Source organism: Rhineura floridana, chromosome 18 (assembly GCF_030035675.1).
Source record: "Rhineura floridana isolate rRhiFlo1 chromosome 18, rRhiFlo1.hap2, whole genome shotgun sequence".
Taxonomy (NCBI): Eukaryota; Metazoa; Chordata; class Lepidosauria; order Squamata; family Rhineuridae; genus Rhineura; species Rhineura floridana.
The window spans coordinates 30,644,801-30,660,801 of record NC_084497.1 but is presented as its reverse complement, the minus strand read 5'-3'; the positions used below and the strand labels follow the sequence as shown (position 1 = coordinate 30,660,801).

Here is a 16,001-nt window from a genome sequence, read left to right as displayed (position 1 = left end):
AGATGCAAGGATAGGCCTGAAAGTGTGCTGATCAACATGGTTTCAAGCAGCAGGCAGAAGGGAGAGAGGTGCTGAGGCCATGGATGCTTCTTCCCCACCCCTCAACAACTAGCAGACAGGAAAAACTGTTTCACGTAAGAAACATTTACAGGCACATCTGTCTGGTTTACGTCATTTTATGCAGTTCAAGCAGATACGTGTAACTCAGCAATAAAATGTGGATCTGCCCAGGTTGCAGCATTCAGAATTGTCTTGGTGATGCTTTTTGGCACACATCTTTGTGTCCCAGAAATGCTTCCTCATCCTGACTCCAAAGGAACTTTTGGCACAGCAACTACAAGGGCTTCAAACCAGGTTTAACTCTGCACAGTGTGGACGTGCCCAGGGGCGGAGGGCAGAGGGCAAGGCCCACAACTGAGGACTGACCTCTCTGTCATGGTCTTCAGTTCACCAAAGAGCCTCCGGAAACCCACCACTTGCCGCCAGAGGGTGAGCAGGCGGCTGTGCTCATTGCTGAAGTACGTGTTGAATGTCTGCAGAAACAGGAGAATTCACCAGCGGATGTCAATGCAGACGAACAAGCCGCCTGTGCCTGTTGCCTTCTGCCAACCCAGTCCACAAAAACATGCAAGGCTGCAGACAAGACAGCCAGCTTGCCAGGGAGCTGGAAAGGGAGGAAGCTGCCTGGGGTCGGTGGGTGGTAAAAAATAGTTTTGCAGACTCTTGCATTATTTCACAAACCTGTCAGACCTCTTTCACCAGAGATGACGAAGGGCCGAAAGCCCCCCATGGGCAGTGAAGCCCTGCTGCCTCCCTCTGACCACTTTCCACCCTCTCCAACACCACAGGCTGCCTCCAGCACCCTGGATTCTTTGGGGCCACAGACCTCCTCCTCTCGCCTCCACTCCACCTCCCGCTGCTCCAGCTCATCCCGGGCTTTGGCCCAGTCTGTTGTCATCTTCCGGATGTCCTCACTGAGGGCCTGGTTGGCGGTGTTGGCTTGGTCCAGCTGCTCCCTCAGCATGGCGTTGACCTGGGCAAGGCTGGCACTCCTGGGGACAAGGAGAATAAAGCGGTTTATCCCGTGCCTAAGCAAGCACGCCCTACAAAGTTGAATTAAAGTTACCAAAAAACCCAACGCTCCCCTGAAGCAGCCCAGGAGAAGGATGGGAACCAAGACAATTCTGCTGTTGAGGAAGGGGGATCGTTTAGAGGATGGAAAAAGGGGTTGGGATGGACTGAGTTGGGCCTTGTGAAAGGTGCCCCTCCCTCCCTCACCTTTGCTGCTCTTCCTCGAGCCGGATCAGGGCGTTTTCTAGGTCATTGCTGTGCTCCTCATCATGGCGCAAGCACGACTCTGTGATGTCCAGGCGGCTCTGGGGGTGGGGTGGGGGTATAAGGAGGAAAGAGAGAAGCCACCGGCAGGGCTTAGCAGACATGCCAGTGCTCACCAGAACTTAGCCCTGGAAGCTGCGGCAGGATTCAGCACTGGAACACAGGAATAAGGAAGAGACGTCAGCTTAGCATGCACAGAAGCATGGCTTCACCTCAGCCTGGTCTTCCCCTCCCTACCACAAGCTCTGCATCAAATCCCAGCCCCCAAAAGAGTGAAGAGGGCCTCCCCCTCCCATGCAAAGCACCCAAAGCCACACCTGGGGTTACAGTTTGGTAGCTCTGGACAAACATTCGGAAGGCTCAGAGACTCCTAAAAGTGTGATGGTGATCCCGGAGCACCTAAGTGTTTTCTTGGCACCACTTGGGAAGCCTGAGGGCCTCTCAACACTGCAGCCCAGAAGTAAAGCCTCATTCCCTCTACCCAGGGACATCAGAAGAGAAAAGGCAGTGGCGAGACTGCTCACTGGGACAGGGTATCCCCAACATGTCACTCTGCTGCTGAAAAAATTGCATTGGCTACCTATTAGCTACCGGGCTAAGTTCAAGGTTCTAGTCTTGGTGTGCAAAGCCCTATACAGCTCGGGACCAGGATACCTGAAAGACCGTCTTACCCCTCATATACCCAGTTGATCACTGCACTCTGCAGGTGGGGGCCTCCTGCAGATACCAGCTTATCAGGAGGTCCGTTCTGCACAACATAGGAAATGGACCTTTAGTGTGGCAGCACCTACCCTGTGGAATTCCCTCCCCTTAAATATTAGACAGGTGCCATCTCCGTCATCTTTTCGGTGCCTGCTGAAGACCTTCCTCTTTCAGCAAGCCTTTTAAGCAGAGACCATACCCCAGTCTGCATCTGTGCTGGAATTGCTTTTTAATATATTTTTAAAGCTTTTTCTTTTTTTAAAAAAAGTTTTTAAAGCTTTTATTAAAAAATGTTTTTCAATACGTTTTATTTTAATGTATTTTAAAGTCTGTTTTTATGACGTTTTAAAGTGTTTTCAGTGCTTTTGTTTGCCTTCCTGGGCTCCTACTGAGAGAAAGGGTGGAATACAAATAAAATAATAAATAAATAAATAAATAAATAAAAATAAGAATCCAAATCCTCAGCAGCTGCCCTAAACTAGAACTCCCAGAAACCTTTGCAAGGACACACAACCATGATCTGAGAATCACTCTCAATTTTTAGGGTTATTTTATTGGGATTTTCTCCCATCCCAGGAGGAAATATTTCTAGGGAAGGCACAAACCCAAGAATATCTTGTTTGAGAAATTGAAACAGGTAAAAGGGAGAGGAAACGTATCAACAGCATTTGTGTGGCAAGTGATGGCACCTGGAGGCAGCAGAAATATTCCTCATTGGACAGAGAAGGCAGGAGGGCATCCAGCACCCCCAGGACCTCTGTGGAAGGTCTGCTCAGCACCAGCAGGGGTGTCCCCAACCCACAGCAAGCAAAAACACCAGACTCCAGAAACACCAGTGGGGGCAGCAGGCATGACCCGCAGACTCATGCACATGCACACACCCTCAGGTGAAAGAGGCGCTCACCACTAGCCGCTGCTGCTCCAACTCTGTCGATTTCTCAAGCAGCTGCTGCTCCTGTTCCCCACACTTCTTTTTGTACTGGACAACCTAGAAAGAGGAAAAAGGAAGGAAGGTCAAGGCAGCGCCACCAGCAACCACGGAATGGCTGAAACATGACCAAATCCCGCCTTTCCCCTGTTGGATCACTCTCTTCAGCTGCATCAAGAGCCCACACACTTGGCACGGGAGGGGAACGTGAGCCACATCTGTCTCCCCAAAATCCAGCTGCATTAACTTGGGGCACAGCAGCAGGAGAAGCATAAAGTAGTTTCAAGCTGGTTTAACTATCCTGGGAAAATTGCCTTTGGATGTGGAGTGTAGTAAGCATCCTAAGCTTATCATTTACCAGGGCGGTCAGGTAAAGGCTTTGGGTTGTAGCCAACTATGTCTTACTCAGAGTAGACATATTAAAATTAATGGACCTCAGTTAGTCATGTCCATTAACTGCAATGTGCCTACTTTAAGTAGAACTAACACTGGATGCAACCCTTTTCTATATTAATAAATAAATGGACCTACTTTGCAGAGTTCATTATATATCAAATTTATATCCCACCCTTCCTCCCAGAAGGAGCTCAGGGGGGCAAACAACACTAAAAGCACTTTAAAACATCTTAAAAACAAAAGACTTTAAACTATATTAGAACATCTTTGTTGTGAGGGCAGAGACAGCAAAGCACTCTGCTGATTGAAATGCATGCCTACAAATAAGGCCAAAGAAGTTACTAGTCCACAAGAGTTCCTACTAGCCCATGAAACCTTTGGTACAACTCTTCATCCTCCTCCCCTGCTATAATCAAGCCAGACCCCCGTTCTCCCCTTGCTGACTCCCAGCAGCTCCTTCACCTTCCTCTGTTGTTGGCTCTGCGTTGGGTTTTTAACTACAAGCCCCCCGCCAAGAGCAGGGACCTCTTAGCGCATACACATACACATGGTGCTCTCTCTCTAACTCAGCAGACTCCTCACACACGCTGCTGAGGGTCTTGGCAGACCACTTAATGGTTTTTTCCCCTGCCTATTGTAGCCATCGTACTGTACTGTGAGGATGCTGTGTGATTTTCAATTGCTGCTTTTATTTCCTATACATTGCACTTTACTGTATTAAAACTAGAATTACATAGAACTGATATTGCGAGTGTTCTTCATAGCCACACTGCAGACATCTAGGATGAAGCTCCTGGCCCACTGATGGTCAACAGACCACCGCCTGGGAACCCGGCTCTAGTTGATTAAGTACCCTCCCAACCCTGCTCACACATCAGTTGTTTAGAGCAATTCCTGCCATGAAAGAAAACCACAAGGCCAGCACTCGCTCGCTCTCCCTCTTTCCCTCTTGCAGCTGTGGGGGAGGGAGGCAGCCCACCTTGGCTTGCAGCTTCTGCACCAGCTGGGCCTGCCGCTGCTGCCCCTCCTGGTAGGCCTGGAGCTTGCGCTTGTAGGCCGCCTGCTCCTCGTCCAGCCGCCGGCGCAGCTCAATGTTCTGCTGGGCCAGGCTCTTGTTCTCCAGCGACTCCCGTTCCCGCTCCCCTGTCTCCAAGCGCAGAGCCTGCTCCAGCTGAGGTGTCCCAGGGAAGGGAAGAGGAGAAGGATGAAGGAGGCAGCAGGAATAGCACAGGCTTCTTCAAATACAGAGGGAGGGGTGTGCGTGTGCACGCGAAAGGACCCATCATGGCCGTTTGGAACCTCCATATCCCAAGGCTGTCTACCCCTGAATACCATTTCCTGAGAGCAACAGCAGGAGAGGGCCATTTGTTTTCACACTCCTCATTGTGGGCTCCCAGCTGGCCACTGTGGGGAACCAGAGGCTGACCTGGAGGAGACCCAGAAGCAGCTGCTGTTAAGGGCGGTCACCGCTTCCCAAAACACGTTGCCTTGGCAGGTGACTCACAGTCTCACACTCAAACGCAATTACCTCCACAAAAAGTATCTTTTTATTATTATTATTAAAAAAACCAACTTGCTTTCCCTTAGTCTGGAGGGTGAAACATTTATCTGGCGCATGAATGTGCTAGATGTTGTACAGGAAAAAACCCTAAGATGCAGCCCCCCCCCCGCCAGGAAGAGAAGAGTCCAGGGACTCAGAAAAGAGGATCAGCAATTGGGCAGCTGATTTGGGGGGGGGGCGGGAGAGAAGAAGAGACCCAGGCAGGCGGCAACAGGCAAGGATGAAGTGGTTCGCCCTGGAGCTGCTTGTGGGTGCCTAGAGATGCCCTGCTGGGTTCAGCGGGGCCCTACCTAGTGCCAGCTGCCCACTGGCTACTCTCCCTTCCCAACCTACATGTCTGGAAGCAGGGGGGGCGGTCACAAAGACATGAGGAGCCTCCAGGGCTTCCTTGAGTCTTCCCCAAAGGGAGCTCAGCCTGCAGTGAGGTTCCTCTGAACAGCCCATTTTCTTCTCATCAAAGACAGGGTAAAACAAGGCAACCCCCACCCCTGTCACTCAGCTTCCTTGGTTGGTCCCCAGCTGAGGGCTACATCACACACAGACCCCCATCAGCTGATGCCACCACTGTATGTACAAGCCTGAAGCTGCTTGACGGGGGGAGGGGGTTGTTGTTGCTTGTGACAGTGTCCAAACGGCAGCCGGCCCCCACCAACACCACACCGCAGCTCATCCTTCCTTTGCCTCTCTGCAGTAGCTGACCTGGGAAGCCACTCACCTTCTGGGTCCTCCTCAGCTGCGCCTCCCTTTGCCAGACACCCAGCCCCGCGGCGCTCCAGTGAATAGCCTGATCCAGCTTCCACATCAAAAGACATTGCAAGGTCAGTGCACGACTAGCCTGGGGAGGGGAGGAAAGAGCTACTGCCACCCTCCCAAGGTGCAGCCATACACAGAGGCTGGGGGCTCTAGACTAGGCAAGAACGCTAAGCAGTCACTTGCTTTCAAGAGGGGAATGGGGCTGTGTATTTCCCCACCACTGCCCAAAGTGATCTCCCCACCCCTGGCCACTCGAGTGCCGGAGTAATGACACAATATCCCCACACCCCAGAGTCACAGACTGCCTGCCCTCCAGCCACTGGTTGCACAGCTGTGATGCCACAGAATGCTCACAAACATTTAAACTGCTCTGAGGAAAGCTCGCAATGAACATGAATGTTGACAAACTGGCAGGCTCTGTGAGAGAATGGGAAGCCTGTTCAGATGGGAAAAGTAGCTGTGGGGAAGGGTAAAAAGTTAGGGAGAGAGAGAGTGAAGAGGCTGGTGTTGAGGGAGGCAGAGGGGGTAGCTGAGAAGAGGGCAATGTCAAGAACAGCTAACTTTGGTCAAGCCAAAATGGTTCAACCAGAGAGAATTCTGGAAGCCTTCTTTGACAGGCAAAGAGGAGGAAGGCAGAGGATAAGGGATCAGAGAAAAGGACCCAGGGAGGCACAAAGGGAATCAGGAGCTGAAGAGTCAAAAGGGGCCCGGGGGACAACCACACATGGAGCGAGAGAGGGAGAAGGAAAGTGGCTGGCAGGATCTGGGCATACAAGAGGGTTAAGATACTGTTTGGAATCTCCACCACCAGCACTGCCACAGACAGAACCCAAAAGACTCCCTTTGGGAGAGAGGGAGGGGCAGGTCTCGGGAGCCCCTTCCTTTCTCTTCTAGAAGCTCAAAGTGCAGATATGTAGGAAGGCTCTGTGGTAATCGAGGGGTGGGAAGCATTCTGCATGCACTCAAAGGCACTCTCTTCTTGGAAATTATTTCAAATGCTCAGAAGCTGAGAACAGCGAGCCACTTCTTACATCAAGCCAAACACCTCCCCACCTCGGCAGAACCTCTTGATGACCGAGTGGAGCTGAGCTACTCAGGGAGGGTCTCAACATACAGCGGGCTGCTGGATGCAAATATCCATCCTGCTGGAAGAGTGGCACCCGCCATACGCTGGGCCCCTTGGGCAGCAGAGCCCCACAGCCAAGGGGGATGAGGGGGCGGGGAGGATACCCACGTCGTCATTGGTCACTGGGCCAGACCCCTTCAGGCGCAAACTTTGGGCCAGCTGCACAGCAAAGCATGGTGGGGAAGCAAGGCAGACACCAAAGGCCACCAACGGGAAGGCACATCGCCCCTCAGGCCGGAAGAGGAGAAAGGAGCAGAGAGGAGGGAAGCCATTCGCTTTTTTAACAAGCCATATTCTGCACAGCAAAACACCTTATGCACAACTGCAGCCATTTCTGTACAATTCCTGCCACTCTCCTGGAGGACCCCATTGACCCACCAAGCAAAGTTCCCAGAGGGAAGACAGAAGGGCCTGTCAGGCAGACCCACAATGGCAAGTAAGCACCGCAGCCAGCGTCCCTCCTCAGCCCCGAGAAGGTCCCTTCAGACGTTCTTCTGGCCCATCTGCGTACCCACCAAAACCAGCATGTTCAGAACCTGCCCACCCCACTGCAAGAGGGGCAGTGGGGGAGATTGTCCACGTGACCTCCCTCTCCCCCAGCCAATTCTTCAGAGGGGATCAAAGACCCCCAACAACCAACCGACACCGCATGCATTACTTGCCCGCTCCACTCGCTTCCTGATGTACAGCCCCGCTGGCTCTCCGGGGGACGCAGCGGGAGCCTGCCCCACAGGCTCCTCCTCACAGGCAGCTTGGCCAGACATGGGTCTTCCTGAACTTGCCCCCACCTTGTGGAACACAAAGCCCTACAGCAGGGGGCCGTTGGGGGGCAGGGAGAGGACAGCCTTGCACAGCCCCCACCCACCTTGCTACATCCAAGGCAAGCGGCCGAAGGCGGGAGTGGCTTTGTTCATAGTCTGCAAAAGCCCACAGAAAGGGAAAAGCCCCCTTGCACCCTGAGGCAGGCAGGGAAGCTGGGGCAGAGGCAGCAACAGCAGAGACCCTAATCCCCCTCCGGCAGGCCTCGCCATTGGTGCCCAGCCATAGGCCGGCAGCATCTCGTCACAGAGACAGAGCAACAAGACGCTCGCTCCCCACCCCCTCCTTCCAAAGGGAGCCCGAGAAGGGGGGCGTTTTGTGCCAGCCTGCCTCACCAGTCCCAGCAGGCAGCTCCCCTCCTTCCCTCCCGACCACTGAAAAATGTGTTTTCCCTCTTCCTTTTGATTTGTGTCACATTCAAGTGAAAGTGGAAACCCAAAGCTCAGAGACCGAGCAAGAGGTCTACTGCTCTGCCCACGCAGGAGAGCCAAGGGTCACTCCCAGGCACCTCCAGGTACCAGGTGAGGGGAAAGGCCAGATCCAGGCTAGAGAAACAGAGTCTGGTGGACCTTAGAGGACTGCAGTGAGGCTAAACAGGACAACTGGGAGACTGCAACACAGACCAAACTAGCAGGGAAGCCACCTATCTTTTAAAAAAAAAATCAATCAGCCAAGCTTGTGGCAATTTAAACAGAGAAGCTGTATGAAATTACCCTCTGCTCCCACTTTCAAACACTTTGTCAGAAGGGACCAAAGTTGTTTTTTGAAACCTAATTTTTATCTTTTAAGAAAAATTGGGCACAGGATGTGGATTGTATAGGAAAAGTTTACCCTCTCCCAAGACAACGGTTGCTATGGCAACCTGCAACCCATTTAAATTCTTGTGGGTCTCCATGGTCACCAGAGCATGTGAGCCCCCAACATAGCCTTATAAGGAGAGGAGACCCCCCCTCCCCAACACACAACAGGCTCCCCCCTCCCCAGACACCATTTCTTAGGGAGATATTTGCTTTTCCGCACTGTACACAAAGCCTTCTCTGCATCTAAGAGGCAGGCCAGCCAGCCGGCCCTTCTTAGCTTGAGGCTTCCAGCTCCTGAAAAAAATCTCTCTGGTTCAATGTTCCAAAACATTCTCACCCTGCTTGCAGTGACAAAGAGAGCGAGACCATAGCCAGGAGCAAACAGCCTGGTCCAAATATCACCTCAGACATGGATTCACTAGTTCCAACTGCACACCCTCCAGCTGCAACAGAGGGACACCTGAAGTAGCGTATAGTCCTACTGTACAGAGTCGTTGCAAGGATTACAGGAGCCCCTCAAAAACTGTGCATGAACATGGGGCACAGGTGCCATCTCAGAAGGGCCACTCTGCCCACACCCTCTCCGGGGCTGGGGGTGACTTTTCTAAGATAGTGCCTGGCAGCCATTTAAAAAGAAAGGATGCTTCTCTCTCCAAAATTACTGTTTCACTCTTATACAAAATTGTGAAGACTTTAATTAACTAACCAACTAGCTGATTAAGATTTCTCTGACTGAGTAGCAGCCCTCAAGAGCATGAGATCACCACTGATCCTTATTTCTCATGCATCCTTCCTTACAAAGTGTTTCACTCCTCATTCTGCAATCCTCTCCTAACTGAAGTCAAGCACGAGCTGTGACTCCCCTCCTCCCCACCCCCACCATATCCCCCCATGAATTTCACCGCCAGAAGACGCGTCCCAACAAGCCCTGTTCTCTTTCAGCCAGCTGGACATGCTGAGGCAGGCCTAAGGTCTTAGATGTGGAGGAGGGGTGGCAAAAGCACTCCCCACACCAACATCCCCTGGAAAATAGCCAGCAAATGCCTTCCACTGGGATCCTTAGGCAGATCCTGGCACAAAGACACAACTCTTGTGGGGCAGGGGGCAGAGAAGAAGGGCCTGAGAGAACACTGAACAAGGAAATAACGGCAGCCAGTCTAGCATGCCAGCACTTTTTGTCTCCAGAATGAGGGAAAAGAAGGTGGGAAAAGAGAGACACCAACTCCCCCCTGCCAGAGCTCAATCCCATGGCAAGTACAAGCCGAAACCCACTCACCCCAATTGCCATCAGTTCAGGAAAGAGCAGGAAGGGGGCTCATAGCGGAGCCTGTAAGCTCTCTGGAGAAGAAATCTATCTTCTTACTTGTGTGGTTCTGCAAATGATCTTATACTTTGGGGACAGGAAACACAAGCAAAACATGGAGCGCTCTGCAAGAGCACAGCCTCCATCTGTCCTGCCCAACTGTAAGCACCGCCAACCTGTACAGCACCTAGCACACTCGTTGGCACAAGTACAATGTTGCACAGTTACATTTACCTGGAAAGGCCTGCTTCAGGCACAGGTGATCCTCCCAGCAGCAGCACTCAGCCTTGCCAGCTTTCTGTACCTACCCGCTCACTGATTGCATTGTACTTGATGGCCAGCTCATCACGCTCTGCACGGCTCTGGGCCAGCAAATCCTCCACCCGAGAGAGCTCCTGCTGCAAGATGCAGTTTTCCTCCTGGAGGGAAAGCAAGGACGACATCTCGTCGTGGTAGGCCACTGTGGAGAGAGATTGAGAGAGAGAGGCGGAAGTAGCGTTTGAACCAAGCAGGGAGACACACACACACCCTGCATCAAGTGCACTTGTGCAGCTGGTCAAGCTGAAGAAAGGAACGAAACAAGTAAGCCTGGTCCCAGCATGCACTGCATCCTGACAAACATAATCAAGCCTCATCATCCCAATACAACTAGTCCAATGTAAGCAATTAATAATTCAACTTTGTATAAAAGTGAAAAATAGGCTGGAGCACACTGCCAGAACAGTTGTGCATCAATGGGCTGCTGCTGCTCCTGCGATTCCAAGGAATATATCACAAAGTTTTTTCTAACTATTGACTTTAAAAGCATCAGCAACAGAATGCTGACAAGCAGCGCCACTTTTGCGAGAGAAGATGAAGCCCCGCTCACTTCCCAATAGAGGAATCCTGCAGTTTTCACCTCTCATTTCAACATCTATAGACTCAGTTATTGGGATAAGTTACCATTAAAGCAGTTACGGGATTTCTCCACCTTGCAATAACATTTCCTCTGCAAAGTTCATTCATCTTGAACTGCTAACAACAATATCAAGCTCCCTCTCCACAATGCATCACCAATGTGTAGTATTTGCTGCCACAAGATGTGGCAAAGGCCATGGGCTTAGGTAGCTTTAAAGAGGATTAGACATATTCATTAGAGGGGGGCAGGCATATCAGTGACTCTGGGAGCCCCCACATACAATGATAGTCTATCCGTGGATGACAGATACGCAGATGCAACAGCAGAGGAGGTCTAGTGCCTTCATTGGCTTCCTGGGAGCAACATGATACCCGGTGTGATGTGCCTGCTTTGGCCTGATCCATTGGCACCCAGGCTCCTTCTAGTGCCTTATGTGTGCTTCACAAAGATGCATCCCAAATTCACTCCCACCCAATAAGAAGTGGCAGGACAAGAGGAGGGTGGGAGTGGCAGAAGATGCTAGCACATGCACAGCGTCACACACACGCATTGCTTCCTACCCACTGCTGCCTTCCCCTTCTGCTTCTCTGCCCTCGCCCACCTGCTCCAAATTCTGTTTGGCAACAGACAGAGAAAACCCCAGCAGCGCTATGCCCTGCCCAGGAGAAAGAGGCCCACAGGTCAGCAGAGGACAAATGTGCCAGCTGGAACAAGACTGGGGAAGCTTGGAAACAAACCAGGAAGCCAAGAGCTTGCTCTGTCCTCTCCACCTGTCCCCTTCCCAGGAGCTGGAGGAGGAACGGGTCCATCCGGCTAGGTGCTCTGCCAGAGCGGAGCTTAGCTGCCTCCTCCCTGCTGTCCCCCTCGCAGAAGCAGCCAGGCCCAGCAAGGAGACAGGGAGACATCTGGCTGGCTGCTGCCAGAACAGGATGCTGGACTAGACAGGCCACTGGCCTGATCCAGCCACGGGGCTCTCCTTATGTTGTTATGACAGGAGCTGTGGCAGGAGAGGTGGAAAAAGAGTGCCCATCTCCCAGTGCATGGTCCTCCCATTCAAAGAAAAGCATTTCCCCAAAGCATACCTTGGCAACCGCTCTCTGAAAGGTTATTGGCCACAATCTCTCGGATGCGAGCTGGCAAGCGGGTGGGGGGGGAGTCTTCACAGGAGCCCCTGACAGAGAGGCTTTTCCCTTCAGCCGAGATCAGGATGCCGCTCTCCAATTTCTGCCAGACAAGAACAAGGCAGACTCAGTGGCAGAACTCAGCCCAAGCAAGCCAAGGCCTTCTGAAGGAGCCCCAGTCAGCAAGAGTTGCCCCACTGCAAAATGCAGAGGCCGAGACCAAACGCTGCATGGTGAGAAGAACGACATGTGCTCTAGCCAAAAAGGCTGCCCGAAGTCCAGCAGTTACGGAGGTAGCCTTTGGGCCAGGAAAGCTGAATCAGTATCCTGCCTCTACCCTGGACCCTGCCTTGGCTTGAGGCACTCTGTCTCAATGCCCCATCTATAAAACGGGAATAAGAGTGCACTACTTCGGTGAGCTTTTTTTGGGGGGGGGGCAGAGCAACCTACAGCAAAATTATTGCAAAATTGAATCCCAGACATACCGGGCATTCCACTCTAAGGTTTGGGGCATTCTTATGTCACCTAAGGGCTATCTGGACCAACCTGTACATCAGCAACCCTCAAGCCAATCTAGCAAATGAGCCTGCATAGGGCCACAGACAAGCCAAGTGAGTGAGCCAGAAAGACACTACAGGGGAGATGAACAATCCCAGAAGGGATTTCCAGAGAGAAAAGCCTGCCTGAGCCTCCAAAGCGGGGATCGGACTGCAGTCAGCAGTTAAGGAAAACCCAAGCAACAAATTTAAATTGTAACCTTCCCAGTGCCTTGTGTTCAGTCCCCGTCTGTCGCGGCATCTTGTGGAGGCTCTTTGCGGGATATAGCAGAGGCGAGAGGGTTGCCTGTCTCAAGAAGTCCTCAGGTTCTTAAGAACTCAAGATCCAAATAGAAAACCCAGCCTTCTTCCAGAGTTTACTGTCAATGAACCCAGGAAGGAGGAGCTAAGAAGAGTAAATGGGCACCACTACCAATGGGGCTCAGGACATCATTTTCCTCTGAGCATCTTTGGGGAGAGGGTGAAGGGAGGGGTTGTTTCTTAGTCAACTCAGTAGCTCCATCTGCAGTCTCTTGGGTAGGCGGGTGGGCGGTTGATCTCTCTCCACTGTCTAGATTGGACCTTGAATCAGACCCACCTGTGCCTTGGGAACGGGTCCTCGGCCACTTAGGTCAAAAAGGATGTACACACATCGTGTCCTAACGCCCAGCAATCCAGTAAGGTGCCTCCAGCACTGCCATTATCCCACAGAGGATTTAACAGTCACCTACAAAACAGGACTCAGGATTTGGCTTACTTTTTTTGCAACTGACAGAAAGGCAAGTGTACCGGGGAGGGGGAGACTTTCTGCCCCCTTGCAAAAGTACCCTGACATGCCCAAAAACGTAACAGGAATCCATAAGCTTCCAGACCTTAAAGACATTCCCAAGACATGTCCCAGACTATCCAGTCTTTTCTTGAAAAACAGCAGCCAAGGAAAGCAAGGCCACAAACTCCCTGGTTGTTTTGGTAACTGGCCCTGACAGAAGGGACAAAGCAGTAGCTTTTCATAAGGGGCATCGTTACCCCATGGAATTCATGGAACACAATTAAAAGGGTCTGACTCATGAATGGAGGGCGTTTGCTAGCTATCAGTAAAGAATTCCAAGGGATGTAACCTCTACAGTAATAGCGACAATTTCTTTCAATTGCTCTTCAAAGTTATGCAGCATTTCTTGTGCAAGTCTTACAACAACCCTGCAAGGTAGATCAGTATTATTATGGCCATTTTTCATAAGAAGAGCTGAGGCTCAGAGGTTGTGGCAGATTTCCAAGTAAATGTGTGTCCGGTCATCTAAATAGAAGGAGTGTACACATTTTACAGTTGTGCAATGTAACTCCACTCTTTCAACAGGACTTCTTTGGCTGGATCGTGACCAGAGAGTTTGGCAGCACCTTCAGATCAATTTCAGAAGGCGTAGTCAGAAGGGAGTCCTGTGAGAACATTTAAGCCCCAGGCTACATTTAGTTAAGAGTAAAACCTGTTATGATAAATGGGGTGTTTGGAGGGAGTAAGGACTAAGAAGTGTCTGCTACACCAAAGGCAACAGATGGGCTGGATCCATGCCTGCTGGGTTGCGCCCCAGAGGCCAGGTGTTTGCCACAATGAGGGAGGGGGCGCGGGGGCAGGAAAGACACTTGATCCATTTGCAGCTCCACCCAAAATATCATTCTTTCCTCAGTTAAACTACTGTGGTTGATTTTTTAAAAACCAGTTATCCAAATTCATCATGGGATTTATTCAGCTTTTAGATCAAAAAAGTGGGAAACCAGGAAGGGATAGATTTTGTTTTTAAGAAATGAAGTTTTAACATTTCTGCATGACATCAAAGCTTGTCTAATTGTACAATTTGTTTCCAACTCCCACACACACACAAACACCCCCAGGGCATGGAGAATTTAGAGAGTATTTTCCTAAGGCCCTAAATGGACAAAACAAAAAGCATCAGTCAGAATGGTGGGTTTCCCAGGGGTGGGGTCCATTTCCACGACTGTTCCTGCCTCCAAGTTAAGGATCCGGATGCAGAAGATGCGCCCAGGTCCCCCTCATGAGCCACCCAGAGGGGGCGGGGTACCCCTCCCAATGCAACCCGAGAGTCCTCTCCGCCCCCCCGCCCAGGACAGCCCCGCCCACCTCAATCACAGCCTCCAACTTCAGCTCTGCGCCCTCCGGGTTGCTCATGGGCGTAAGGAGGAGCGCGCTATCACCTGGCCCCGGCTTTGGGAGGCCCGGGGCGCTCCTGCCAGGCAAGGGGGTGCGCCCCCATGGCCCTTGGCCGGCGGACGCCCCGCCTGCCCCCGGAGGAGACGAGACGAGCAAGACCCGAAAGAGCCGCGCCGTCCACTTCTCCCGCTTTCCCGGGTCTGGCGGGGGCACTCGGGCGGGTTCTGCAGGGAGGGGCCCGGCTGGGGATGGCTGGCCGGATTGGAAGCCGCGCAGGACCAATCGCCGCCAGGCAGGAGGGAACTGGGGGCGGGGCTGCAGCCTGCTCCTGCCTGCCCCCGTCAAGCCGCGGCGCTCCCGGGTCTTAGAAGCCGATCGCCCTGCGCAGCTGCTGCAATCGCAGCCAAACCGGCCCTCCCCCTTTCTCGCCCGGAGGGAGGGGAGGGGCGGCAAAGGCGCCCACAGAGCCCCGTTTTCCCAAATGCGCGCGGCTTAATCTGTTTAATCTGTACGCGGAACATATCATACGGAAAGCGGGTTGGATCAAGATGAAGGAGGTGTGAAAATTGGAGGGAGAAACATCAATAATTTAAGATATGCAGAGGATACCATACTCTTAGCAGAAGCCAGTAATGATTTGAAACGAATGCTGATGAAAGTTAAAGAGGAAAGCACAAAAGCAGGACTACAGCTGAACGTCAAGAAGACTAAAGTAATGACAACAGATTTATGTAACTTTACAGTTGAAAATGAGGACATTGAACTTGTCAAGGATTATCAATACCTGGGCACAGTCGTTAACCAAAATGGAGACAATAGTCAAGAAATCAGGAGAAGGCTAGGACTGGGTAGGGCAGCTGTGAGAGAACTAGAAAAGGTCCTCAAATGCAAAGATGTGTCACTGAACACCAAAGTCAGGATCATTCAGACCATGGTATTCCCAATCTCTATGTATGGATGTGAAAGTTGGACAGTGAAAAAGGCGGATAAGAGAAAAATCAACTCATTTGAAATGTGGTGCTGGAGGAGAGCTTTGTGCATACCATGGACTGCGAAAAAGACAAATAATTGGGTGTTAAAAGAAATTAAACCAGAACTGTCACTAGCAGCTAAAATGATGAAACTGAGGTTAGCCTACTTTGGACGCATCATGAGAAGACATGATTCAGTAGAAAAGACAATAATGCTGGGAAAAACAGCAGGGAGTAGAAAAAGAGGAAGGCCAAACAAGAGATGGATTGATTCCATAAAGAAAGCCACAGACCTGAACGTACAAGATCTGAGCAGGGTGGTTCATGACAGATGCTCTTAGAGGTCGCTGATTCATAGGGTTGCCATAAGTCATAATCGACTTGAAGGCACATAACAACAACAATCTCTTCCCACTTAAACAAACTCAAGAGTGTTTTACAATCAAAATAAAAAGGCAGTAAGAAGCAGGTTAATCATTTGCTCTCCAGAGGTGAGACTGGAGCAGCAGGGAACCTGGTGGAGCTAACAGGGTCTCCCAAGTGAGAGATCTGCCCTAGGGCAGCACTTCTTGAGGGAAGCTGTTTCAT

At 51.5% G+C, this 16,001-nt stretch overlaps 1 protein-coding gene across 1 annotated transcript in view; it reads right to left on the bottom strand.

Annotated features, from left to right (window-relative positions):
* CROCC (ciliary rootlet coiled-coil, rootletin) overlaps positions 1–14,847 on the bottom strand; it is a 41,454-nt gene extending 26,607 nt beyond the window's left edge. The window contains exons 1-9 of the mRNA XM_061600928.1: positions 14,413–14,847; positions 11,704–11,845; positions 10,032–10,183; positions 5,638–5,715; positions 4,341–4,532; positions 2,942–3,025; positions 1,279–1,376; positions 887–1,052; positions 427–533 (exon numbers count right to left, since the gene is read on the bottom strand). Of these exons, the coding sequence (XP_061456912.1) occupies positions 427–533; positions 887–1,052; positions 1,279–1,376; positions 2,942–3,025; positions 4,341–4,532; positions 5,638–5,715; positions 10,032–10,183; positions 11,704–11,845; positions 14,413–14,460 (1,067 nt within the window). The 5' untranslated portion in view covers positions 14,461–14,847. The remainder of the gene's footprint in view (positions 1–426; positions 534–886; positions 1,053–1,278; positions 1,377–2,941; positions 3,026–4,340; positions 4,533–5,637; positions 5,716–10,031; positions 10,184–11,703; positions 11,846–14,412) is intronic.
* Between the last annotated feature and the right edge of the window lie 1,154 nt (positions 14,848–16,001).